This window comes from Sorghum bicolor, chromosome 1 (genome assembly GCF_000003195.3).
Source record: "Sorghum bicolor cultivar BTx623 chromosome 1, Sorghum_bicolor_NCBIv3, whole genome shotgun sequence".
Lineage (NCBI taxonomy): Eukaryota > Viridiplantae > Streptophyta > Magnoliopsida > Poales > Poaceae > Sorghum > Sorghum bicolor.
In genome coordinates, this window is record NC_012870.2 from 18,528,944 (window position 1) to 18,556,677 (window position 27,734).

The 27,734-nt window shown below is 45.4% G+C and overlaps 4 protein-coding genes across 4 annotated transcripts; 2 read left to right on the forward strand and 2 right to left on the reverse strand.

Annotated features, from left to right (window-relative positions):
- On the reverse strand, window positions 5,344–7,248 carry LOC8065206 (pentatricopeptide repeat-containing protein At2g20710, mitochondrial). Its single transcript, XM_002466943.2, has 2 exons — window positions 6,930–7,248; window positions 5,344–6,808 (listed from the first exon to the last, which is right to left on the reverse strand). The coding sequence occupies exons 1-2, from the start codon at window positions 7,215–7,217 to the stop codon at window positions 5,564–5,566; spliced, it is 1,533 nt and encodes a 510-aa protein (XP_002466988.1). The 5' UTR covers window positions 7,218–7,248; the 3' UTR covers window positions 5,344–5,563.
- LOC8065207 (pentatricopeptide repeat-containing protein At4g21705, mitochondrial) lies at window positions 7,183–15,192 on the forward strand. Its single transcript, XM_002464378.2, has 2 exons — window positions 7,183–7,680; window positions 13,803–15,192. The coding sequence occupies exons 1-2, from the start codon at window positions 7,216–7,218 to the stop codon at window positions 14,997–14,999; spliced, it is 1,662 nt and encodes a 553-aa protein (XP_002464423.2). The 5' UTR covers window positions 7,183–7,215; the 3' UTR covers window positions 15,000–15,192.
- On the forward strand, window positions 22,691–23,752 carry LOC110430795 (putative nuclease HARBI1). Its single transcript, XM_021448798.1, has one exon. It carries the CDS (start codon window positions 22,691–22,693, stop codon window positions 23,750–23,752), a length of 1,062 nt encoding a protein of 353 aa, XP_021304473.1.
- LOC110430819 (putative nuclease HARBI1) lies at window positions 24,939–26,000 on the reverse strand. Its single transcript, XM_021448857.1, has one exon. The coding sequence runs from the start codon at window positions 25,998–26,000 to the stop codon at window positions 24,939–24,941; it is 1,062 nt and encodes a 353-aa protein (XP_021304532.1).

The following is a 27,734-nucleotide window of genomic DNA, read 5'->3' on the forward strand; positions in this document are numbered from 1 at the left end:
TTGGTATACCCCAAGGTAGACTGTCGACCAGCTTTCGTCGACAGTGGCGCGACAAAAGTAATATCAAGTAGCCATGGGACACTAGAAAAAAAAGTACATTTGACTAGTGGACACTTTAACTTGAGGCTAAATTTCTTATGAACACCGTATCGTCATGATTAAAATAATGGTTCTTGGGCTAAATAGAAGAGACAAAGGTGATGAAATGCCTTATTTGCCCCTAGCCCTACTGGTTAGATCCTTTCTTTTTTCCTCCATTCCCTTTTCTTATGTCTCCTTTAGAGTGGAGGAAATTTTCTATTTCCTATGTTTTCATGTGAAAATGAAATGTTACTGTGAAATTCCTTCATAATATAATCCTGTGTGCACATGCACGCCTTGTTGAAGTCACATGTCACACTAGAACACTCTTAGGTACATCTCATCGGAGTATGAGCTCATTAGCGACAGGTAATGTTGAAGGAAAAGAAGCTCCTCGGCGGTAGAGAAGGGCACCATCCACAGTGTAGCATAGGACAAGTGAGAGAAAAAGGGATGCGAATGGGTGAGTGAAAGGAAGATAAACGACAAACCTTGATGGTGGCGTTGAAGGGAAAGAGAGGGTAGGACACTCAGACATCCTCCATGAGGGTGAGGGTTGGTACCACTAGAGAGAAAGATGCTTTTGGGTTGTTATGGGATTAATACTAATAAAATGAACGTCCACATCAGCCCTAATGTTTGAATGCATCATTTCCTTAATTGATTTCCAAAGCCCATGAATAGCATTACTACCTTCAATCCCGTTGTTTCTTGTTCAGATTAGTAATAATCTCTTCTAGAAGTTCATCAATTCCCTATCCATGAGAAGAGTCTTCTAAGTCTGTAATTTTAGGACAAAATGGGCACAAATTTAATCATGATTCAACTTCCAATCCAATTGAAATTTAACATTTCTAGATGAGCAATTAGAGAGAACAGAAAAGCTCAAAATGTAGATTCACGGTGGGAGAAAATTAAAGGCCAAATTGTAGATTTATAGTGGAGTCCTGATTCTAGCTAGATCTTTAAAGACTAGTGGGGAGCTGCCAGCTATGGCGCTATGAACGCTAGGAAGAATGGATGAATGTTGGAAGGGGTGTGTGAGGTTGCGAGATGGTTGTATAGGCTATAGGTGTAGGCCACCTATCTGATTTTAGCCTCATGTGGGTCTAAAATAATAGGGTGTACCTGGTGTTATTGGGTCATGGTCCTACTGACCCTAGGCTATAGGTCTACTCTTGATACACCGTACTCGTTAGGGTGTTCCCAACAAGGATGACTTAGGCGGTGTTTGGTTTGGGTTGATAAAGTTTAACAGATACTGTAGTATTTTTATTTTATTTGGCAATTAGCGTCCAATCATAGACTAATTAGGCTCAAAAGATTTGTCTTGCAAATTACTCTCTAGCCATGTTTTTAGTTTTGTAAATAGTCTATATTTAGTACTTCATATATGTGTCCAAACATTCAATGTGGCAGGCGGTAAACTTTACCATCCGTAACCAAACAGGCCCTATTTATATGTATATATAAATGTGGATCCTACATGGAGGAAAGAAAAATTGCAAAGAAAACCAAGCTAGCACTACCAAAATGGTGGAGTTCTCCTAGTGTTTTTAGTTAGTAATAAAACACTACAACTAGTCAAAACACTAGGAAATCCTCACTAGGAGGTATTTACTAGGGAAAGTTTATACTAAATTCTGAATGTTAAAACACTAGAAGAACCCCACACTACTAGGAGAAATTGAAAAATCTGGTTGTATAGTGACTCCCTCGTCAGTCAGCTCACACACAACACGAGGCAACATCATGTTTTCTCTGTGTGCATGAAAGTACAAATAGCTAGCCTTGTAGCTAGTTCTTTCAATTGTTATCTTTTAGTGTGTGCTCTATCAATGATGTGGAAGTCGATCTTCTAGCTAGGACTATTGGGGACGTCCTTAGGGATGCAAGTGGGTTTGTCCACAAATCTAGAAATAGGTTTAATCATTAAGGCTATTTGCAGGTTCATGAACAAACATGCTTTTATCCATTACTCACACATCCATGAGTATATTCTAATCACACATCTACTTGTAAATTGTACACATGAGTGGATCGGAGATCATACCGATACTTGATTTATGATGAAACATACAATGATATATATACTATAGAATATCTTTTTTTTTTGTGTGTGTGTGAATATACTAATGTCTAAGGGCACCCAAAATCCTCTAAAATGGATATTTATCTTTTTATTAGTATGCCCACCCACCTTTGCCTCTTTTTTTTTAAAAAAAACACACATACATTAGATATGCACCAATGCATGGATAGATAATTAGATGAAAGCGGGTGGGATCATAGCATATTTGACTGTCCGACGGGATCACCTTTGTTTTCTGTGGAACACGTATAAAGTACTGTCTGCGCATTACATAAAGTGTAAGTGGAGACATGCATGAAAGGTATACTAGAGGGTGCAGCAGCGTAGCCTAACCTTTTCTTGTCAGTTACACTACACTGCTTTTCGTGATCGCTACGCACGATCTCTCTGTTTCATCTTCATATCCTGATCAGGTGCTTCTTTTAGAAAGGACAAACGGCTTTTTTTTTCTTCTTCACATGGAAGGTTCTCTGGCACTGGCAGGGAAGTAAGTGCTCATCTGGTAGCACTATTTTGGTCCACCATTTCAGCATGAAATGAAATTCTCTCCCATGGTTTGGCCTCTCACCACACACTATTTTCCGCAACCAGCTGACCTACATCTAACTATCGAAATAAATGGATGAACTTGTCACCCTTTTCTATTAGATTTTTTAAGCTAAATTGGTCGATGCATACAAGCTAATATGATATTAGTTATGTTTCATCCTCCATCCCTTTCTTACGCCTACCATGTCGTCATCGTGGTTTTTCTCTCACAATAAACTATCATCAGCATCATCATTACTTCTTGTGGTCTCCCATTGCTTCGTATCGTTCTCCGAGAGCGAGAGGTCAGTCGTTAATCCCAAATATAATTAGTGTATAAAAAAATAATTTATTATACTTAAATATGACAAGTAATATTAAATCAAAAATCATTAGGCCAGCCAGTCTCAATGCATAGTTTCATGGTACAGTTATCAATACTATAAACTAGGTAATCGAGCCATAAGAGTTTCATGCCGATGAAACTCCTCTCTCATCTGATGAAACTTCTTCATTTAATGACCCTGCCAAGTCATCAATTTTGCTTATGTGGCAACCTATTTAATGTGCATGACACTCTCATGAAACATGCATTGAGACTTGTATAAAATCTGTTACCAAAGTAGTGGTGCCCGACCGATGCGATACCCTGTCCACTCCATCCTCAGTCGTGTCGCACCTGCGCGTATAGGATAGGAGGTGCCTGGAGGGCCGGCAGCTGGCGTTGCGCCTTCACGCTCACCACGGCTCTCCACTCCACCTCCTGTGGTGGCTGGCCGGGACGGGCCGGGCCGGAGCCGGACGCCACCTAACAAAGGGTAGCCGAGTAGTAGTAGGTAGTAGATCGGATCACGGCCGGCCGCTGGCAGGCGGCAGGAATCTAGACAGCATCAGGGCTGTGGGCTGTGGCCGGCCTAGCATCGTCAGGCCTTGTTTAGTTCTAAAAAAATTTATAAAATTTTTCAGATTTTCGTCACATCGAATCTTTAGACGCATAGATTGAATATTAAATATAGACGAAAATAAAAACTAATTACACAGTTTAGTCAGAATTGACGAGACGAATCTTTTGAGCCTAGTTAGTTCATGATTAGACAATATTTATCAAATACAAACGAAAATGTTACAATGTCGATTTCCTAAAAAAATTTTTGAACTAAACAAGGCCCAGGCCATGGCTGCCAAGGGAGTAAAATACTAGGCAAGCTGTGGATTGTGTTCATCGGGCGGCCGCACCGCACCGCACCAGGTGCGATTATTATTCCAGTCGAACCACAGCCAGACATGTACACGTACTCACTCCCCTTTCCACCGTCCAATAATCGAAGCGAGCAACCAGAGCATCCGCATCACGGCCTATCTATCTATTCTCATCTCACAAAAGAAAAGAAAAAAGGGGGCCACCGTACCGACCCAATATATATATATATATATATATATATATATATGGTAAACAACACGTGCACATTCGTCCCATTCCCATCCCATCCTCTGGCTCGTAGTCGCCACTAGGCAGTCGTATCATCATGACGAGTATTTTTTCATGACGACAAACCAATATATACTCAGGCCTTGTTTAGTTCCGAAAACTGAAAAGTTTTCAGAACTGTAGCACTTTCGTATGTTTGTGGTAAATATTGTCCAATTATAGACTAACTAGGGTCAAAAGATTCGTCTCGTGATTTACAGTCAAACTGTGTGATTAGTTTTTATTTTCGTCTATATTTAATGCTTCATGCATGTGCCGCAAGATTCGATGTGACAGGGAATCTTGAAAACTTTTTGAATTTCGAGGTGAACTAAACAAGGCCTCATATACTATCATCATCTGGTTGCCAGTAGAGTTTTTTTTTCAAGTTTAATAACACCACCCCCCCCCCCCCCAAAAAAAAAAAAAAAACAACGTCACTATCCTACAAGAACCTGTGCGAGGAAGAAAAGATTGCGCGTCACCGCCGGCCTACCTGGCTTTGGTCGAATCTACAAGAGAAACACCATTACGGCCCTGTCCAACAAAGATTACGATAGCCAGGCACGGGCCCAAATGCCCAATACGGAGCTGGAGACGATGATCTTGTAAATGAAATGATGGATCGGTGAGGCTGGCCTGATTCAGAATGGAGGAACAACTCCACAGAAATCTCTCATGCTCCCGCGTTCCAATAAAGGGCTTAACGTTCCGCAGAAATCATTATTATCCCACCATGCTGCACCAATACGCAGACCATTTTATGCACTTGTTCTTGAGCACCAACACCCCGACTCAATCCAAACATTTCCAAGACTTCACCTTGGCAGCACATGCACAGATACTAAATGTCAGACTCAACTAAGAAACAAAACAAAGAAACTCAAGCAGAGATTGATTAGAATGCAAATACCTGTGCCATGTATTTCCATGACACTTGTTCATGAGATTTTTGCACATTTGTCACCAGAATTTATGTCTCTGGTTCGTTTTACATATGCCAGGTCAAATTCCCGTAGATAAATTGTGGAAGCAAGAGCACTCCTTGTCGTAATCACTGCCATTAGCACCTCACCATTCCTGAAGTATAGTACATCAGCCAACTTAGACCAAGTGTTAGAGCCAGATTTCCTCCCTGTATTTATGGGATCATCTACAGGAGTTACTGGTTTTCTAGAAGACTCTGCAGCAAGCATTCATCACTAATTTCACAAATTTGAAACCACAAAAGAAAAGAGTCACTGTTTCCCACTCTTTCAATGCTTTCTTAACACTGTCACACATTACCACTGCCCTGTGAGGCCACCACATACAAGAAAGGAGTAGTGGCCACGTGTCAAGCTAATGAGAAGAGCTCAAGAACAAAGAAGGAACACATGAACAGAGAAAATGGATTATTTAGTGATCGACAACGGGTGCAAATCTACTCGCATTCTCTCTGTTTCCTCGTCAGCCTCAAGGCCATCTTTCTTCATACGCTCGAGCAAATCGGACACTGGCTTTCCCGCACGGACATAGGTCTTCAGTAAACAATGGTAAACCTCCTTAGTCAAAGGACCCAGCTTCTGTAGCATACTCGCAATCTCCTCAGCTGCTTCTACATCCTTTTGATTCATGAAGTGCTCCAGGCTCATTAGCACATTTGTTAGGTCAGGTTTCCATGGAGGAGTCGCAGATTCAAGAGCCTTCCTTGTCATGTCCACTGCTTTTGATACCTCACCGGTTTTAAAAAACCCACCAGCCAACTTATACCAAGTATTAGCATAAGGTGTCCTCCCTTTCTTGATGGCGTCATCCACAAGAGCTACTGCCTTCTCCACAAGACCTTCTCTGCAATAAGCATCAACCATCAAGTTGATTAATCTGAAATCATGATAACGAAGAGACACTGTTTCCCACTCTTTCAATGTTGCTTCCGCCCCATCAATGTCATTCATCTTGAGTAACGCACTTATCCTCGACAAGTACATCGTGTTGGATGGTGGCACTTTGGATTTGTAGACACTCCAAATTCGTCCAACCTCAGGATACATCCCCAGATCAGTATATGTCTTCAGTAAGAAAGCGTATGCGATCCTACTACTCTTTGGGGATATCCGCCTCTCGGCTTCCAGGAGAGCCATGACAGCTCTCACCTGCATCCCAGATTTCATGAACAAGCTCGCTGCCAAAGCTTGTCCATGCCACTTCACAAGCTTTTCATGTGGATTGGCCTTGTCGAGCACCTTACCAACCCCCTCGACATCTTCAGCAGCAATGTACGCAGCTAACATACTCTCCACACTGAACGTATCAGGTTTCACACCTTTCTCTTCCATGTCCTGGAACATGGCGTGCACCCTTTCAAGCTGCCCAGTCTCTAAGTAAAGCTTCATCATCGAAGTGTATGTATAAGAACTCTTCATCCCCATCTCCTGCATCTTCGCGAAGTGCTCCTCAGCCTTGTCGACGGCCTTTGCCTCCACATAGCATTTCAGGAGGGAGCCGTAGCACTGCGGCATCCTCAGCCGCTTCGGCACCATGCCAAAGTACTCGACAGCTTTCTCAAGGCCGTGCACCTTGCTGATTAGGTCCAGCCGGTACGCGACGTCACCGGCCGTCAGGTGGAGGTGCCTCCGGTCGGTCATCCAGAACGACAGCTGCAAGAACGCAACGAATCGCCTGACTCAACCAGCGGAATGTGCATGGGAAATGAGCAAGAATCTAAAAAAAAAGGCAATTCGAGGAGTAGGTTTAGGGGGAGGAGGGTTTGCCTGTGACCTCGAGTGCGTGGGCGAAGCGGCGGAGGCCGACGAGCTTCTTGACGATGGCCTGGATGACGAACTTCTTGACGGTATGGCCTTCTTGATCCCATTGCTTGAGGACGGGGGATAGCGGGATGGATGGGCGCCCGACATTCATGATGCGGCGGTACAGGTTGTCCGGCAGAGGTTGCCGCAGGGTCGGGGACATGGAGGTGGAGGGGGATGGAGAGGGAGAGGGAGAAGGAGAGGCGGCGGCGGCACCCTCGGCAGCCGTGGAGAAGCGGCGGAGGAGAAGCCGGTACATGGTGGCGCGGCGCTCCGGCGGCTTTGTGCGGGCTGCCCGAGAGCGAGGGTTTCGGGGGAAGGGGAAGAAGGGAAGCCAACGAGAATTGGGCCGAAATGGCCAAAAGCCCAAAGACCCCACGGGCTACGGCAAAGCCAGCGCCAAACCGCCAAGGGCCACGCCATTCGCCATGGCCTCTCTCTTCGCCGCGGGGCGCCGCCTGCTCAGCCTTGGCCGCCGCGGAGTACTCCTCCCCGTGCCCCGCTCTCGCGCCGTTGCCACCTCGTCTCGCAGCAACAGCGAGGAGGAGCGACCGCCGCAGAGCCTGCAGTCCACGCTGTGGCCGCTGGGCCACCCGTGCACGCTCCTTGTGCCGGAGATCGAACTGTGGGCGGCGCGGCCCAGAAACCGCCTCCGAGCCGTTGAGCTCCAACGCATCGTCAGGGAGCTCCGCAAGCGCCACCGCCACCGCCAGGCCCTCGAGGTAAATACGGTTCTCCTCCTTTCATTTCTAGGTTGCTTATTGTGGGGATTGGCGCATGGAAGGTATTCGATGAAATGATATAGGGGGGTTATGTTTTTCTTGTTGATGATGTACATGTCCGTATCATCTGTCTCTTCGTATTTGCATTTGAGGTGTATCTGTATGATGTGATGCTTCTATAGAAATCGCCGATCATGATGTAACGCAGAAATTTCTGAAATGCGATGGGCAACTTATTGGTACAACAGGGGCGAAGCTAGCACAGATATTACCCTGGTGCATTGCTCTATAACATATCATAGAACATGAAGGATTATAAGATAAAATCTCAGTACAGTAGTTGAAAAAATATCTTCACCATGTTGCACCGGCACCAGGGAAAGACAACATGGCGTCGCTCCTGTGGGACAATGCTGATCAGGTGAAATATGAATACTTTTTTCTTCTGTGAGCAACATGGATAGGACTGATACAAAGAGGGCAACTTGAGTTGTCATTAGGAATTCAGGAGTCTAGAGAGATTTTGGCCTGCTCTTCAGTCATAGGTACTACTAATGTGTTGATCAATCTGTATCCACAATGCTGGCCAACATATAGGATTCAGTACAAGCTTGGTCATCATTGCTTCATAGCACATGATTAATGAATACATGTCCTCAAGAAGCATATATGTTCTAGGACTTAGCTCCGCAGACTTTGCTGTATCAACAGTTTTGTATGTATTTGTTGGATAATTTGGTGAACACGAGATTGATCTGGCAACAGCCAGAGGGCAGTTTGCCTGCTATGGCCTTTTGATTGAATTGCAAAAATGGATCTCGGTTACAAGAAAACCCCTTGCCCTGTCTCCAGCTCTTATAGGCTGAGGGCTGCCTCTTGGATAGGCATATTCTAGAGTAGATTCCTAGTTAACTTGGCTGCCAAGGGTCTTATCTTCTTGACCCCCAAGCAAGCCTATTACAGCCACATGATTTAAAACAGAGAAGTAAAACAAAAGTGCAGTGGACAATACTTAGGCCCTGCTATACTAGATACATGACCAACTACCATCAGTTCTCCCCCTTGGTCTTGATCTCCTTTGCTGAGATTGCCTCCAGGCCGATCCTTCCCCTGAGCTCTTCAAACTTGGTCTTGCCCAATGCCTTGGTAAGAATGTCAGCCAGCTGATCACCAGTTGAGATATGCTCTGCCCTGATGCTGCCATCCTCCAGACAGCTTCGAATGAAATGGTACTTGATTCTGATGTGTTTGCTGCGCTCATGGAAGACAGGGTTCTTTGCTAGGGCCAGTGCAGACTTGCTGTCAACCTTCAGCTCAACAATATCCACGGGTCTTCCAAGTAACTCAGCCAGCAATCTTGACAGCCACATAGCCTGTGTAGCAGCAGTAGTAGCAGCCACATACTCTGCTTCACAACTGGAGAGTGCCACTACTTTCTGCTTGATAGACTGCCAAGACACCAGACACTGACCAAAGAAGAAAAGAACACCAGTGGTACTCTTGCTTGTATCAACATCACCACCAAGGTCACTGTCACAATAGCCAATGAACCGTGCACTGCCAGGGGCTCTGGTGAAGTGCAGCCCATATTCCAGTGTTCCGGCGAGGTACCTCAGAATGCGCTTCACAGCTGCGAGGTGCTCCATGGTGGGTTTCTCCATAAATCTGCTGACAAAGCCGACTGCGAAGGCAATGTCTGGCCTGGTGTGAACCAAATAGCGCAGACTACCAACCAACCGCCGGTAGTGAGTAGGATCCACTGCCTCAGCAGTACTGAAGCGACTGAGCTTCAACCTTTCTTCCATGGGAGTTGCTGCAGGATTGCAGCCCTCCATGCCTCCAAGCTCCAGAATCCTCTCAGCGTAGTGTGTCTGCCGGAGATAGATCCCAGAAGCTGACTGACGGACCTCGACACCAAGATAGAAGCTCAGCAGTCCGAGGTTGCTCATCTCAAATGCCTTCATCATCTGAGCCTTGAACGCCGCCACTTCCTTCTCATTGGTGCCGGTGATGATCAGATCGTCGACGTAGACGCCAACGAGCAGAACTGCCCGCCCACTGCTCCGCCTGTACATGGCCGCCTCGTGAGAACTCTGCTGAAACCCCATCTCCTTGAGTGTTGAGTCCAGCTTCTCGTTCCAGGCACGAGGCGCCTGGCGCAGACCGTACAGAGCCTTGTGCAGGCGATAGACCTTGTCTTCTTCCCCAGCGACGGCGAAGCCCGGCGGCTGCCGCACGTAGACTTCTTCCTTGAGATTGCCGTTGAGGAAAGCGGACTTCACGTCCATGTGGTGGACAGACCATCCTTCCTGAGCTGCCAGCGCGAGGAGAACCCTGACCGATTCCATGCGAGCCACCGGTGCGAAGGAGTCATCGTAGTCAATCCCCTCTTGCTGGACGAACCCGCGCGCCACCAGACGCGCCTTGTGCTTGATCACCGCGCCCCGTTCATCCTTCTTGAGCTTGTACACCCACTTGAGAGTAATGGGCCGGTGACCAGCCGGGAGCGTAGCTAGCTCCCAGGTGTGGTTCTGCTCCACAGACTTGAGCTCCTGCTCCATAGCCGCGCGCCAAGCAGGGTCGTCCTTGGCCTGGTCGAAGTTCGCCGGTTCTCCCGCATGAGTCAGATGGACTTCAGCGAAGAGGCGCGGCGGCGGTGGCGGTGTAGAAGCGTTGCCGAGGATGTTGGCCACCGTGCGATAGCGCAGGGGCTCATCATCGTGCCAGGCATCAACCCGGTCTTCATCTCCCTCCAGCGGCGAAGCAAACTCCACCGGATCGCCGATCTCAACTGCCGCAGCTGGTGTAGTAGAGCCAGCGGCAGGAGTTCTCGGCTCGTCCGCATCGTTCCTCTCATGCTCCCCCGGAGCAGAGGATGGCGCGCGAGGTGGGCTCGGGGAGGTTGGTGTTGACGCGGGTATCTCCTCTGCTTCGGCCGGCCACTCGATGTCGAAGTCACTTGATGCCGCTGCAAAGGATCCGGCCGCCGGCGTCGTCCAGTTCCACCCACGTCCTTCGTCGAAGATGACGTCGCGGGAGGTCTTGACGCGCCCAGACGCCGGGTCGAACACTCGGTAGGCCTTGGCGCCCTCAGCGTAGCCGATGAAGATGCCGGGGACGCCGCGGTCGTCGAGTTTGCGCAGCTGCCCCAAGTCGCGCGTGTAGGCGACGCAACCGAAGACGCGCAGGTGCGCCACGGACGGCGCGCGCCTGTGCCAGGCCTCGTAGGGTGTCACGCCCTGCAATGACTTGGTGGGCGAGCGGTTTAGCAGATGAACTGCGGTCACCACTGCCTCCCCCCAAAAACGAGCCGGCATGCCGCGCTGTTTGAGCAGAGCCCGCGCGGTGGCCACCACCGTTTGGTTCCGCCGTTCCACAACGCCATTCTGCTGTGGCGAGTGTGGCGCGGAGAAGTGGCGCTTGACTCCCTCCATGGCGAAGTACTCGGCGAGCTCGGAGCAGGTGAACTCTCCACCATTGTCGGTCCGCAGCACCTTCAGTTCGCGGCCGGTCTCCTTCTCAGCCTGAGCCTTGATCTTCTTCACTGCCTGCGCCGCCTCGTCCTTGGTTGCGAGCAGCGCCACGAACATGAAGCGCGTGGCGTCGTCCACCATGAGGAGGAAGTAGCGTCGGCCTCCTGGAGTCGCCGGCGTGATGGGCCCGCACAAGTCGCCGTGGACGAGCTCCAACGGCTGCTCGGCGCGGTACGTGGCCTTCTGCGGGAACGACCGGCGGCGCATCTTGGTGGTGACGCAGGTGTCGCAGACTTGCGCCGCGTGCTCGATCACCGGAATGCCTCGGGCCATCTCCTCCTTCCCGAGCCGATGGATCGTGTCGAAGTGCAGATGTCCCAGCCTCTCGTGCCATCGCCAGGCATCGTCGTCCTTCCGCGCGGCGAGGCATACAGGCTGCACGGCGTCGAGGTGAAGAATGTAGAGACGGTTGCTGCCGCGCTTTACCTTGGCGAGGAGGCGCTTGCGCTGATCCCAGATCCGCAGGACACCGTGCTCGATCTCCACCTTCGAGCCCGCTTCATCGAGCTGACCCAGGGACATGATGGAGTTGCGCAGCGCCGGAATGAAGTAGACGCCGTGGAGGATGCGGTGCTCGCCGTTCTTCGCCTGGAACACGACCGAGCCCACGCCCTGGATCTCCACGCGCGACGCATCACCGAACTTCACCGTGCCGCGGACGGTCGTGTCGAGCTCGGAGAAGATCTCACGACGCCCAGACATGTGGTGGGTGGCGCCGCTGTCGAGGTACCAGCCGTCGAGCTTGTCCTCGTCGCTGGCGTCACCGAGGAAAGCACGTGCGCGCGGTTCGGCGAAATCCAGGAACGCGGCGGCCTTGGTGCAGAGGACTTCTGGCGCCTTCTCCTCCAGTTGCACGACGCCGTGGGCGAAGAAGAGCGCGCCATCATCCGAATCCGCCTCGGCGACATGTGCTGCGCCCCGCGCACCACCGCCGCCGCCTCCGCCGCGGCCTCCCTGCTGCTGGCCGCCGCGATCTCTTCCACCGCCACCGCCTTGTCGCGGAGGATCACGGCAGTCGCGTGCCCAGTGACCCGGCCGCTTGCAGTTCAGGCAGATGTCGTCGCGGTTGGCCTTGCGCTCGCCGTCGTCTTCGCGGCGCTCGTTCTTGGCCCTCTGCTTCTTCCCGCCACGGGGGCGACGCCGCGGCTCCTTGCCGCTGGCGGAAGCAGAGTCCTGGACGCCCTTCTTCTTCTCCTTCTGCCGTGCATGCCACTGCTCTTCCGAGAGCATCAGCTTGCCGGCGATGATGAGAGGCTCTCCGGGGACCTCCTGCAGATCGTCCACCGTCTTCAGTCGACCCGACACCTCCTCGATGGTGAGGTCCTGGAAGTCGAGGAGGGTCTCGATGGCGATGCAGAGCTGCGCGTACTTGGCCGGTGCAGCGCGCAAGAGCTTCTCCACCGCGCGCTCCTCGTTGATGTCCGTGTCGCCATGGAGGGCGAGCTGCTGCTTCAAAGCAACCAGGCGCAGAGTAAAATCCTCAGCCTGCTCACCTGGGCGGAAAGACAGCAACTCCCACTCGCGGCGAAGACGTTGTAGAGCGGTGCGCCGAGCTCGTTCTCCTCCGATGCGTGCAGTGGCGAGGGAATCCCACGCCTCCTTCGCCGTCGCCTTCTCCGACAGCGGCATCTGCATCTCCTGGGGAACGGCGGCGATGAGCGCTTCGACGGTGCGGCGGTCCTCATGGTGGGGAAGATCGCCGTACTCGATCGCGTCCCAAAGCTGGCGAGCTTGAAGCTTCAGCTTCATGATCGACGCCCACTCGTGGTAGTTGGTCTTGGACAGCATCGGCCAGGTGGTGGAGCCGCCGGAGTCCTTGTACACCGCCTGGATCACCGGCGAGCGGCCCCTGCCGCCACGTCCGCGACGGCGATCCTGATCCGGCGACCGCGACTGCCTGCGCATCCGGTCCGGGCTCCTCCGAAGTGGACGGCGGCGATCGCGCGGCTCCTCGCGCAGATCCTGATGCGGCTCCTCCTCAAACGGCTGCTCATCCCAGAGCTCTCGACGCAGAGCGGCGGCCGTGGTAGCGGCCTCCCTGGCTGCGGCTGCTGCGGCCTCCGCGGCTTGCTGCGCTTGCGCGGCTGCGGCCTCTGCCGCTGCCAGACGCTGCGCGCGCTGCCCGGCGGCTGCTGCTGCAGCGGCGGCTGCTCTCTCTGCGGAGGTGGCCATCTCACAGGATCAAGAACACGCTCTGATACCAATTGTTGGATAATTTGGTGAACACGAGATTGATCTGGCAACAGCCAGAGGGCAGTTTGCCTGCTATGGCCTTTTGATTGAATTGCAAAAATGGATCTCGGTTACAAGAAAACCCCTTGCCCTGTCTCCAGCTCTTATAGGCTGAGGGCTGCCTCTTGGATAGGCATATTCTAGAGTAGATTCCTAGTTAACTTGGCTGCCAAGGGTCTTATCTTCTTGACCCCCAAGCAAGCCTATTACAGCCACATGATTTAAAACAGAGAAGTAAAACAAAAGTGCAGTGGACAATACTTAGGCCCTGCTATACTAGATACATGACCAACTACCATCAGTATTCTTGGCATCCCTCACCGATCATTATCTTTTTCTTTTTTTCACTTTGTACAGGTCTCTGAGTGGATGAATCTCAAGGGTCATGTCAAATTTCTGCCAAAGGATCATGCTATTCACCTGGATTTAATTGGTCAAGTCCATGGAGTTGGAGCAGCAGAGACCTACTTCAATAACCTGTCTGACAAAGATAAGACAGAGAAACCCTATGGTGCACTTCTCAACTGCTACACACGAGAACTCTTGGTTGACAAAGCGTTGGCCCATTTTCAGAATATGAAAGAGCTGGGTTTTGTGTTCTCCGCGCTTTCCTACAATAACCTCATGGGCCTCTATACCAACATAGGGCAGCATGAGAGGGTCCCTATGGTGATGGCAGAAATGAAGAGGGATGGGATTGTTCCTGATAATTTTAGCTACAGAATATGCATAAATTCTTATGGCATAAGAGCTGACTTTTTTGGGTTGGAGAACACCCTGGAGGAGATGGAATGTGAGCCTCAAATTGTTGTTGACTGGAATACATATGCTGTTGTGGCAAGCAACTACATTAAGGGTTACCTAAGGGAGAAGGCATACTCTGCCTTAAGGAAAGCAGAGGCAAAAATGGATAAAAAGGATGGTGATGCCTATGGCCACTTGATTTCCTTGTATGGCCACCTTGGGGACAAATTAGAAGTCAAGAGGCTATGGGCGCTGCACATGTTGAACTGTAAGAGGTATATTAACAAGGACTACACCAATATGCTTGCCGTGCTTGTGAAGCTTGATGAGATCACGGAAGCTGAAGACTTGCTGAAAGAGTGGGAGTCTAGCAAAAATGCATTCGACTTCCAAGTTCCAAATGTCCTGCTCACAGGGTACCGCCAAAAGGGCTTGCTGGACAAGGCTGAGACACTGCTCGACGGCTTCTTGAAAAAGGGAAAGACGCCTACTTCAACCAGCTGGTGGATTGTGGCAATTGGCTATGCAGAGAAAGGTGATGTTGCGAAAGCTTATGAGCTGACCAAAAATGCCCTCTCTGTATTTGCCCCCAATTCCGGCTGGATCCCTAGGCCTTCAATAATCGAGATGATACTTAAGTATCTTGGAAACGAAGGGGAGGTCAAGGATGTCGAAGCTTTCGTTAACCTGCTGAAAGTTGCTGTGCCAATGAACTCTGATATGACCGAGGCTTTGTCGAGGGCTCGTGCGAGAGAAGAAAGGAAAGCTGAAGAGGCAACAGAAGCTCCTCGCGAGGATATTATTGCCTGAGCTGATTGTCAATGTGTTTCAGGACTGATGTCTCCTCCTATATACTAGTAGTAGAATAAATTAGTAGTTAGTTACAACCCTTCGTTACTTTGTTGTTTTTATTAGCTATCAGTTTTATGGTGGTGTTTGGTTTGCCATTTTGTAACATAATTATCAGATCAATGATGGGAAGCGATACTGTTTTCACTGCACACCAATCTACTCCAGTCCACATGGGTTGGAAGATATTGGGGTTTAGGGTTGGATTGGGGTGGGTCGCTGTGTATGGTTAGTTGGAGGCGACCCGCAATGTGTTACCATGTAATCTGTTACTGGCCAGTTCAATTTTTAAGGCTCCGTTGCCTCCGTCTTCCCCTGCAACCGCGTCATTGTTGGTTGTTGGCAGAGGAGGAGATCGGACTCAGGTAAAGTCAGGTTCATCTTGGATAGGCCGGTGCCGTGCTGTCGCTGGATAAACTAAAAATGCTCCATGGCGGAGATCCTGACGTACGGCTGTGTCAACACTGTTTGTGGCCCGGCCTATGAACTGCGACCATCTCGCCTTTGCTTGGTTTGGTAAGGTATATACCTTACCAAACCAAGCAAAGACCGGAATCATCCATCGAAGCTCCGATTACCCTGTGATTTGATTTCACTTCCATTTGCATTTTTACAACTAACCAAACAAAACACTAGTGTTGTCATCAAATTCATTAATATGACTAGTGAATATGTTCATACATTGCAACGGAACGGCTAGTTATAAGGTCATCTAAACAATTTACAGCTTGGAAATTTATTAAACAATCACGCCATGTATCACAATTCGGCTTAGGGTTAGACCCCACGTCATGTCTTGGCATGCCGCTCGATCTGTCTCGTATGGGTACACGAAAAAGTGTGTTGAATAAAGTGAGTTGATGATCACCTTGGACCACCCAGCTCATGTAGCCGCTTCACACCGTCGGCGATCTCGTTGATCACCCTTCTCGTTCAAGGCCACTGTCCATGAAAGTATTAGCATCTATAGATCAGCATATCGTCGACGTATGAAAAAGATGAATACTATGTTTTTTAATTAAGAATGAGTAACACTTTATGAGCTGACCAAAAACTGGAGTCGCACTTTATATTTGCCAAAACAAAATAATGTATATTGGAAGTTTAGTTCATATGTTGCTGTACTTTTATGATTATTCTTTTTTTTTTGCGAAAGACTTTTATGATTATTCACATGTTAACTTACCGGTCTACGTACTACTATTTAAATATTAGCTAGCTGTTCGTACTTTTGCATGTTTTAGCTCGCTTCAAGGCCTCAGAGGCCACCCATGCTTCAGGCCGTGCAAATAAGAAAGGAGATATTTGGGAGAGTTTCTCCAGTTTTCGATCTGAAAAAAAAAAACAGTTGCGTTTTCACGCTCGGCTACTCAGTTGAGGTGGAGACGTGGTGAAGAGGGATGCCGACGGTGAGGGCGGACGCAAAACCGGTGGCAAGGGCAGCGGCGTTCCGGTGGCTTGATACCAATCTTAGTGCAAATCTTATAATCTACAATGTGGGAGCATGTGTGATCCTCGTCTTTTTTCTCCTCCTCACACATTCAGTAGCGGAGGAAGAAATAAAATTAAGGTATGGCAAGGTAAATGACAATAATAACAAAGTAACATTAAAAGTTTACAATATTCCTCAAATTTAAAGTCGATGGCCCCTTACTCAAAGAAGTTTATAAAAGGGCAAAAGAAAAATAATTTTGTACTCATATAAAAATTTTGTTATTACTAGCAAAAATGCCCGTGCGTTGCAACGGAAAAAAAAAGCTATCAAATCTATATCTATATCTCTGTTATCTAATTATATATATCTACCTAATAATAAAGAGGTAAAATTTTAGCCTCTTTCTTTTGTCCACCTATTTTTTGTGTCTTCCTCTACCTACCAAACGATGAAGAGTTTCTTTTATCTGGACTTATGTATATAATCGTGCTCATATGAGTTAAAATAACTTGCATCTAAACCAATATGGAGTAGAAATCCTAATATAAATAGATTCCTCACATCATAAGTATTCTAAATAGAACTCTTAATAGTCAAATAAAAAATGATAAGAATTACATTCTTTATTTTGTTGCGCTTTCTTTATTTGGTTAGATGTCAATTGGAGGCAAAAAAAAATTGAAGTCCTAATCTGTAGTTCCTTCTTATAATAAAAAGGCAAAATTTCTGATTGTTTTGGATTTTGGTCTAGCCCAACTATTCGCTTGTTTCGGTCTAAAATTGGTTTAAACTCGTGTTAGGCTTCCGAGTTAGATTCAATTCATAACTTTTCTTTTTTTTCCCTAACCTAATTAGACCAGAAGTCCTCGTGCCATAAACAGAAAATAAACTAAAAATAATAGGAAATCAGATGCGAACAAGAGGAGCATCGTTTAATTAATCTAACTGGTAAACATATAAAGATATGGTGGACTGAAATTTTCATAATTGTATATTAAGTAAATTGGAAAATTTTGATCAGACGAAAATTTTGATTGAAATTTTGCCTCTTTAGTATTAGAATTAGAAGTATAGATATACTCCTTCGGTCATTGGAAATAAGACATATTCTAAAAGTTGTAGGATAGTTCATGGGGTAACTCAAATAACGCATGTAACCTTAACAATAGAGAGATTTTGTACTTATACTATATTTCGAATGTGCTATAGACACTAATGGCAAGTACGGATGTGATTGGGACATTTGGAGAGTTAAATAATTTATAGTAACTCATAATTTGAAATAGATTTTGAATGCTTGGCTAAAATTAGTAGCTAAATTCTATTGTTTAGTCATTTTATAAAATAGAAAACTTTTTTAAAAAAAGAGGTATACAACAGCTTTGCTATTCTATCAATTTTATACTAAAAAGCATAGACAAGTATCTCCAGCAAAGAAAATATAATAAAATTTGTGATATTTTTTGTTTACTGCATGGATCTACATATGTGGAGCTGAACAAAATTTGTTTTGTAATTTTTAGATTTTTCTATGAATTACTATGTATTTATCAATCAGTTTAAATAATAAAAGAAAAATAAACTAATAGAATAAACACTTTGTATCTAAGCCCCTATAATTTCTTTATTCTCAATGTCTGTAATGTATAAAAGAGATTTTGTATTGGAAACCTTAGAAAAACTTTTATTCTTTTTTTCTCTCTGGTACCGTTGTTGGAAGCCAAGATTCGTACGGACGCCGAGGCCTATTCGGATACCGAGGGCAGAAAAATTTTGAGGCAGACTGAAATTTTCACAATTTAGTAGTAGGGACAGATGAAAAAAAAAAATACAAAGTCAAATACATATATGTTGTTTTGCCTCATAGGTTTGTAACTCGTAATCGTAAGTCAGAACCGTCATCGTTGATTCGTCTTCAACTGATTGCCTCTTTGAGGATTCACGGCCTTAATAGTGAGGATAGGATGATACACGACACTATGATAGACAAATAGCGACAAGGCCACAGATTGATATGGAAAGGGAACTCACGTGGGCTATAGAAATAAAAACACTAGTCGGCCCAAGTAAAAGTCCAACAACAATAACGTTTTATTTAGCTCATCTCATCTTGTTCATCTAGCCGCCCTACATAACAAGGCTAGAAGAGATAGAGCCATGGACTTGGATGAACTACCGGCGATTTGCTGAGGGAATGCATGCAAAATTCAAGTTATGGCGAGCATCATACCTTACCATATCGGATCCTCCACCCACGTTGGCATATAAGTAGTAACACGTTGTCTATTATCATCATATCTCTCTTTTATGTATTGGTCATTTTGTCCATTGCTGCCAGTATCTATTTTTGTTACTACCTGTAAAAAAGAAGAGAGTGAGAAGTCGCCGAGCAGACATTGAGGAGAAACTTGCATTCCTCTAGCTCTCTGCTCCTTCGCTCCACTCCATGCATATCTTGGTAAGGGGTGTCCGGTAGCCAAAAAAAAGAAAAAGAAAAAGAAAAAAGCGGCTACTACTATATGTTGATGTCAAATGTCCATAGTGCCCATTTTCATATTATTTAAATGGTTGTACACACATGAGAAATTAAAATGCACCCAATTGACAATCTTAGGCCTTGTTTAGTTCCACCTAAAACCCAAAAAGTTTTTAAAATTTTCCGTCACATCAAATTCTGCAGCACATGCATGGAGCATTAAATATAGATAAAAAAGATAATTAATTATACAGTTTAACTGTAAACTGCGAGACGAATCTATTTTTAGTCTAGTTAGTCCATGATTAGACAATAATTACCAAATAAAAACAAAAATGATACAATATCCAAAACCTTTTCATCTTGGGAACTAAACAAGGCTCAATATCAGTCATGCTTAAAGTTTTGGACAAAATCAGACATTGCTTTGGACCCCCTCTCTTCCCTTGCCCCTCCAAGAACTGGCATACACGCTCCTTGAAAAAAAAAAGACAAGAAAACAGAACGTCACAGGCCGTCGCTCATAAGGGCAGTCCCAATGGGAAATTTATGGTAGTTTCTATCCCTATTAATTAAGTTGACAGCTCAACTTTTTGATGATGTGGCAAGAGAATTAATGAGGAAAGAGAGTACAAAACAAGGAAACGGTTTCTACTCCACGGAACTAGGTCGACGCTCGCAACGAGGCTCATAGACGCGACCAAATCGCCGTTGGGGAGAAACTACTCGAGTCTATCTGGATCCGCTGCATCGCCACCGCCGCTGCACGCGCAGCGCGCTCCCGCCTCCAGTTCCCGCGATTCCAGCGTGCTCCCGCCATCTTCCTCGCTCCCGCCTTAGCTTTCCCGCGATTCGTCACCACGCGCGCGCGCTCACGTTCTTCTTCCCGCGCGCCGCAGCCAACTCCCCTTTCATAGGCCGCTAAATCTCCATCTCCAGTGAGGTGTGTCGCTCAATCTCAAGGCCTAGCATCGTCCGTCCCCAATCCATCCCAAATTTGAGCGAACATGAATCAGCTGAAGAGGAATCCGAGTTCAAGTTCCAGGCGAGGCACTGGTACTCTCGCTGCTGTCGCTGCCAGTTCTGCTAGGGTTGCCCGTTCTCCTGCCGCCCCTGCTGACGGAAGTGCTCCTGGCGCCCATGGATCCAACTCTACTGACGGTAATCACGCTGCCTTGGCTGCTGCATCTCCATCACTTCTAAGTTTTCAAGCTGCCGGCTTTCCTGTGTGGTGGATAAGTTCTTCTCCGATGGGCTCCAGTGAAGGGTAAGCGTTGTAGTGTTCAGATTTATTTTATAATGTACTATAATTCTATTTTTCCAAATGGAGTGCTAGGATAATATACCAGATTTTTTATTCTTTTTCCGATGGAATGAGCAGTAGTCAATTTTCCATGTCCAGTCCTTTGTCGACATATACACAGGTTAAGTGAATGTTTAGTGTCAAATGTTAAGTGGAAAGCCTGTCTTCTCCCTCCCTTTAGAGGCCCTTACTGTATCTTCTCTCCAGAACACAGATCTTCTGATATTGTCAAAGCTGTATCCTTTTCTACTTAGTTTTTGTGGTTGCAAAGACAGTGGTGGTGTCCATAAACCTACTCCCAATGCACCTTTCCTGTTCACGTGCACAATCTCTTAAAATGTTGTGTTGAGAATTAAATCAAGAAAAGCTCTTCTGTTTGCGGACACACCATGTCTGCTCAATACTATTTCTGCCACCCAGATAGCCAACCTGGATACCCCAGCGATCTCAGCTGCTATACAAGTAGCCCATGTTGTGTCGTATGCCCGGAACCTAGCCAAGCTTGTACCCTGAACATAAGGCCGCAGTATCAAAATCTCCTGCAAGTTATCAAAGTTGCATCTCCTTGTTCTCATATGTCTGAAATAAAAGCTTTAGAATTGTAATTAATCTGTTACATGGAATTTCAGGATGCACCCACCAGGTGGATTTACCAACATTCTCCAGTCAAACATCAGTCCTGAAAATTTTCATTTAGTTGGCAATACAAGAAGCAAAGCTACAATTTCACCAACTCCACCAAGTATGAAAAGAACCCTACCAGCTGAAAGCAATAAGCAGGACAAACAAACAATCAATGTTGATGCAGATGAAACCAATGAAGACGAGAGGACTGAGAGGCGATTGAACTGGACGAAAGATGAAGACATTAGATTGGTAAGCAACCTTTCTTAGTTTGTGAACTTTAAGCTTCAACTTTAGCGGAAAATTTGCTTGGTTGTAAACTTTGAGATCTTTTTTTTCTGAATGTAGGCTACTGCTTGGTTGCGTAACTCAAAGGACCCAGTTGATGGAAACGATAGGAAGGCAGACCAATATTGGGGGGATGTCACTAAAGAATACAATAAAACAACAGAGCTTTGCCGCAGGAGAAACCGAAACCAACTGAAGATCCGTTGGGATCGTGTTAAGAAACCAGTCATGGATTTTCATGGTTGTTGGGTTAAAACCAACAAAGTATACAGAAGTGGTGTGAGTGATGACCAGCTGATGGAAATTACTGAAAAGATGTATGCTAGTGAACATAGTGATAAAGATTTCATGCTGAAGCACTTTTGGAAGGTTGTAAAAAATGAAAGAAAGTGGTCTGCGTATGTTAAAAAGGAACAGGAAAAAGAAAAGAACAAGGGTGCAACTAATAAGCCAGCTGAAGTGGTGAATCTAGAAGACAATCCTGACATTCGTCCTATGGGTCATAAGAAGGCTAAGAATGAACTCTATGGGAAAAAGAAGACACCTGAAGCTTATTCAGCTATTAGTGAGAAGCTAGACAAGTTCATTGAAGTAAGCATGGTGGCTAGGAAGGATCGTGAGAAGATGGCAGAGACGCAGAAAATTTTGGCAAATAGTAAGATTGAAGCTGCTAGGTTGAATGATGAGGCAGCAGAAAAGCAGCTGAAGTGTAAAATGTTGGACACTTACAGAGAGCTGTTGCTAGCAACGACAACTGATATGAATTCTCATGCTTTGACTGAGAGGGAGAAAGCACTGGAGAGTATGAGGTTGGCCTTATTTGCTACTGATAATTAAGGTATTTTCTAAATACTATTTCTAAATACTAATTAAGGTATTTTCTCCTTTCGATGTGAAACTGCAATATTTATTAGTACTTGTTATCTGTAAAATTAGCACTGCCCACTACATCTCTAGAAACTGAAAAGAGTGTGAACACAACCCACTACATTTCTAGAAACTGAAAAAATAGTGTGAACACAGACCACTGCCTCTTGGTGTGAAAACTGTACTATTTGTGTGAATGCACTAATTGGTGTGAAACTGAAACTACATCTGTGGTGTGAACAGCCCACGATGTTGTGCCTCTAGTGTGTGTATATATGGACTGCACGTCCAGGACTACCCTCCATCTCTAGTTCTCTCTCTGCCTACTCCATCTCTAGTTCTCTCTCTGCCTACTCCTAATGTCTCAGCAACCACCATCTGATACTGAACCTCATGACGAGGAAGGCGGCATAGACCCAGAAGATTTGTACACAATTGAGGAATTTGAAGCGGAGCAAGATGTATTAGAAGACCTGCAAGATGAAATGGTTGCAGAACTAAAGAATGATATTGAAGCACTAGAAGAAGGGAGGAGACGCATCAGTGGTCCAAGGAGGTATGTTGCAAGGCCTCGAGAAGAAGCCAATCAGCGGCTTATGGAGGACTATTTCACGCAGAACCCTATCTATAATTCTACAATCTTTCGTAGAAGGTTTAGAATGAGAAGGCCCCTGTTTCTACGCATTGTCGATGCCCTCAGTGAGTGGAATCCATTTTTCACCTTAAGATTTGATGCTACTAATCGTCCTGGCCTATCGCCAATCCAAAAATGCACTGCTGCTATAAGGCAGCTAGCAAATGGGAGCCCAGCAGACCAGCTTGATGAGTATATTAAGATTGGTGAAAGTACCGCAGTAGAGTGTTTGAAGTTATTTGTGAAGGGAGTGAAAGAAATATTTGGGGCGCAATATTTGAGGCGGCCAACAGTACAAGATGTTGAACGCTTAATGGAGATTGGTGAGCGTCGTGGGTTCCCTGGCATGCTAGGCAGCATTGACTGTATGCATTGGCATTGGGAAAAATGTCCTTATGCGTGGAAGGGTATGTATACCCGCGGTGATCATGGTGTGCCTACAGTCATTCTAGAGGCAGTAGCTTCGCACGATCGTTGGATATGGCACGCCTTCTTTGGTGTTGCTGGATCGAACAATGATATCAACGTTCTTAACCAATCACATTTGTTTGTCGAGCAGCTGAGAGGAGAAGCTCCTCAGGTGCAGTATTCTATCAACGGAAGACAATATAATATTGGTTATTACCTAGCAGACGGCATATATCCTGAGTGGCCTGTTTTTGTTAAGTCTATACGTCAGCCACAATCTGAGGAACATAAACTTTTTGCTGAGAAGCAAGAAGGGACAAGGAAGGATGTTGAATGCGCCTTTAGCATTTTACAGTCTCGCTTTTGTATTTTACGTCGACCAGCACGTCTCTACGAGCAAGGAGATCTTCAGGATATCATGCTTGCTTGTATAATTCTCCACAACATGATAATTGAAGATGAGAAAGATATAGAGCAGGTTCCACTTGATTTGAATGAGGAAGGCAGCACATATACTGTTCAAGAAGCTATAATAACTCATGGAGAAAACCCAGAGATGGAAGATGTAATTAATAGAAATACCGCCTTACATGATCGCCAAGCATATAGACAACTTCAATCTGATTTGATTGATCATATTTGGCAAAAGTTTGAGAATTCATATAGGCAAAATAATTAGGGTATGAGAATGGCTAATCTGCCCTCAATTTGTATTGCTTTTTTTAATGCAAGTCTGAACACTAGTACCATCTAATTTTTTTTTTGAGTATGAGTCTATGTTCTAATTTTTTTTTGCACTTGTAGATAATGCTGTGGTTTGTGGAGGATTTTTGCAACCTGATGGCTTCAGGTGGACTTGTGAACTATCTGAGATGATGCTGTGCAATGCTGGACTATCTGAGATTTTTGCAACCTGTTCTTATATCATGAACTTTAGTTTTATATCTGAGATGATACTTTTGAACTGTTTTGTTGCATGCGCAACCTGGTGATGAAACCAGATGTTGCAGCCTATTTATCTTTTAAGTTTCTGGATTGGTATGATTATGAATATATGATTCTGGAAACTATATGTGCAGCACAAGCAGAGTACTGTATTCCTGTAATTTTGTTGTGACTTACGAGATATTTGATCTGTTGAGGTACAAAAGCAATCAGGCTATACTGTTGCTTGCCACAGTTGATCTATTGTTTTTTTGTGTTGCATTTAGGGCAGTCCCAATGGGTAGTTTCTTAGGGTAGTTTCCAAGAGAGAATTAAAACAATTAATGTACTATAGAAACTATCGTTCCCAATGCATGATTTCTACAATAATTGCTATACAAGAGGTGACTTAAATGCAACACAAAAAAACAATAGATCAACTGTGGCAAGCAACAGTATAGCCTGATTGCTTTTGTACCTCAACAGATCAAATATCTCGTAAGTCACAACAAAATTACAGGAATACAGTACTCTGCTTGTGCTGCACATATAGTTTCCAGAATCATATATTCATAATCATACCAATCCAGAAACTTAAAAGATAAATAGGCTGCAACATCTGGTTTCATCACCAGGTTGCGCATGCAACAAAACAGTTCAAAAGTATCATCTCAGATATAAAACTAAAGTTCATGATATAAGAACAGGTTGCAAAAATCTCAGATAGTCCAGCATTGCACAGCATCATCTCAGATAGTTCACAAGTCCACCTGAAGCCATCAGGTTGCAAAAATCCTCCACAAACCACAGCATTATCTACAAGTGCAAAAAAAAATTAGAACATAGACTCATACTCAAAAAAAAAATTAGATGGTACTAGTGTTCAGACTTGCATTAAAAAAAGCAATACAAATTGAGGGCAGATTAGCCATTCTCATACCCTAATTATTTTGCCTATATGAATTCTCAAACTTTTGCCAAATATGATCAATCAAATCAGATTGAAGTTGTCTATATGCTTGGCGATCATGTAAGGCGGTATTTCTATTAATTACATCTTCCATCTCTGGGTTTTCTCCATGAGTTATTATAGCTTCTTGAACAGTATATGTGCTGCCTTCCTCATTCAAATCAAGTGGAACCTGCTCTATATCTTTCTCATCTTCAATTATCATGTTGTGGAGAATTATACAAGCAAGCATGATATCCTGAAGATCTCCTTGCTCGTAGAGACGTGCTGGTCGACGTAAAATACAAAAGCGAGACTGTAAAATGCTAAAGGCGCATTCAACATCCTTCCTTGTCCCTTCTTGCTTCTCAGCAAAAAGTTTATGTTCCTCAGATTGTGGCTGACGTATAGACTTAACAAAAACAGGCCACTCAGGATATATGCCGTCTGCTAGGTAATAACCAATATTATATTGTCTTCCGTTGATAGAATACTGCACCTGAGGAGCTTCTCCTCTCAGCTGCTCGACAAACAAATGTGATTGGTTAAGAACGTTGATATCATTGTTCGATCCAGCAACACCAAAGAAGGCGTGCCATATCCAACGATCGTGCGAAGCTACTGCCTCTAGAATGACTGTAGGCACACCATGATCACCGCGGGTATACATACCCTTCCACGCATAAGGACATTTTTCCCAATGCCAATGCATACAGTCAATGCTGCCTAGCATGCCAGGGAACCCACGACGCTCACCAATCTCCATTAAGCGTTCAACATCTTGTACTGTTGGCCGCCTCAAATATTGCGCCCCAAATATTTCTTTCACTCCCTTCACAAATAACTTCAAACACTCTACTGCGGTACTTTCACCAATCTTAATATACTCATCAAGCTGGTCTGCTGGGCTCCCATTTGCTAGCTGCCTTATAGCAGCAGTGCATTTTTGGATTGGCGATAGGCCAGGACGATTAGTAGCATCAAATCTTAAGGTGAAAAATGGATTCCACTCACTGAGGGCATCGACAATGCGTAGAAACAGGGGCCTTCTCATTCTAAACCTTCTACGAAAGATTGTAGAATTATAGATAGGGTTCTGCGTGAAATAGTCCTCCATAAGCCGCTGATTGGCTTCTTCTCGAGGCCTTGCAACATACCTCCTTGGACCACTGATGCGTCTCCTCCCTTCTTCTAGTGCTTCAATATCATTCTTTAGTTCTGCAACCATTTCATCTTGCAGGTCTTCTAATACATCTTGCTCCGCTTCAAATTCCTCAATTGTGTACAAATCTTCTGGGTCTATGCCGCCTTCCTCGTCATGAGGTTCAGTATCAGATGGTGGTTGCTGAGACATTAGGAGTAGGCAGAGAGAGAACTAGAGATGGAGTAGGCAGAGAGAGAACTAGAGATGGAGGGTAGTCCTGGACGTGCAGTCCATATATACACACACTAGAGGCACAACATCGTGGGCTGTTCACACCACAGATGTAGTTTCAGTTTCACACCAATTAGTGCATTCACACAAATAGTACAGTTTTCACACCAAGAGGCAGTGGTCTGTGTTCACACTATTTTTTCAGTTTCTAGAAATGTAGTGGGTTGTGTTCACACTCTTTTCAGTTTCTAGAGATGTAGTGGGCAGTGCTAATTTTACAGATAACAAGTACTAATAAATATTGCAGTTTCACATCGAAAGGAGAAAATACCTTAATTAGTATTTAGAAATAGTATTTAGAAAATACCTTAATTATCAGTAGCAAATAAGGCCAACCTCATACTCTCCAGTGCTTTCTCCCTCTCAGTCAAAGCATGAGAATTCATATCAGTTGTCGTTGCTAGCAACAGCTCTCTGTAAGTGTCCAACATTTTACACTTCAGCTGCTTTTCTGCTGCCTCATCATTCAACCTAGCAGCTTCAATCTTACTATTTGCCAAAATTTTCTGCGTCTCTGCCATCTTCTCACGATCCTTCCTAGCCACCATGCTTACTTCAATGAACTTGTCTAGCTTCTCACTAATAGTTGAATAAGCTTCAGGTGTCTTCTTTTTCCCATAGAGTTCATTCTTAGCCTTCTTATGACCCATAGGACGAATGTCAGGATTGTCTTCTAGATTCACCACTTCAGCTGGCTTATTAGTTGCACCCTTGTTCTTTTCTTTTTCCTGTTCCTTTTTAACATACGCAGACCACTTTATTTCATTTTTTACAACCTTCCAAAAGTGCTTCAGCATGAAATCTTTATCACTATATTCACTAGCATACATCTTTTCAGTAATTTCCATCAGCTGGTCATCACTCACACCACTTCTGTATACTTTGTTGGTTTTAACCCAACAACCATGAAAATCCATGACTGGTTTCTTAACACGATCCCAACGGATCTTCAGTTGGTTTCGGTTTCTCCTGCGGCAAAGCTCTGTTGTTTTATTGTATTCTTTAGTGACATCCCCCCAATATTGGTCTGCCTTCCTATCGTTTCCATCAACTGGGTCCTTTGAGTTACGCAACCAAGCAGTAGCCTACATTCAGAAAAAAAAGATCTCAAAGTTTACAACCAAGCAAATTTTCCGCTAAAGTTGAAGCTTAAAGTTCACAAACTAAGAAAGGTTGCTTACCAATCTAATGTCTTCATCTTTCGTCCAGTTCAATCGCCTCTCAGTCCTCTCGTCTTCATTGGTTTCATCTGCATCAACATTGATTGTTTGTTTGTCCTGCTTATTGCTTTCAGCTGGTAGGGTTCTTTTCATACTTGGTGGAGTTGGTGAAATTGTAGCTTTGCTTCTTGTA

Bases quoted from the DNA above. Each gene is read 5' to 3' on its own strand.
- LOC8065207 (XM_002464378.2), top strand. From the start codon at position 7,216: ATGGTGGCGCGGCGCTCCGGCGGCTTTGTGCGGGCTGCCCGAGAGCGA. The intron at 7,681-13,802 runs GTAAATACGGTT...CACTTTGTACAG, and splicing joins GCCACCGCCAGGCCCTCGAG to GTCTCTGAGTGGATGAATCT.
- LOC110430795 (XM_021448798.1), top strand. From the start codon at position 22,691: ATGAGAAGGCCCCTGTTTCTACGCATTGTCGATGCCCTCAGTGAGTGG.
- LOC8065206 (XM_002466943.2), bottom strand. From the start codon at position 7,217: ATGTACCGGCTTCTCCTCCGCCGCTTCTCCACGGCTGCCGAGGGTGCC. The intron at 6,809-6,929 runs GTCACAGGCAAA...GCGTTCTTGCAG, and splicing joins GCTTCGCCCACGCACTCGAG to CTGTCGTTCTGGATGACCGA.
- LOC110430819 (XM_021448857.1), bottom strand. From the start codon at position 26,000: ATGAGAAGGCCCCTGTTTCTACGCATTGTCGATGCCCTCAGTGAGTGG.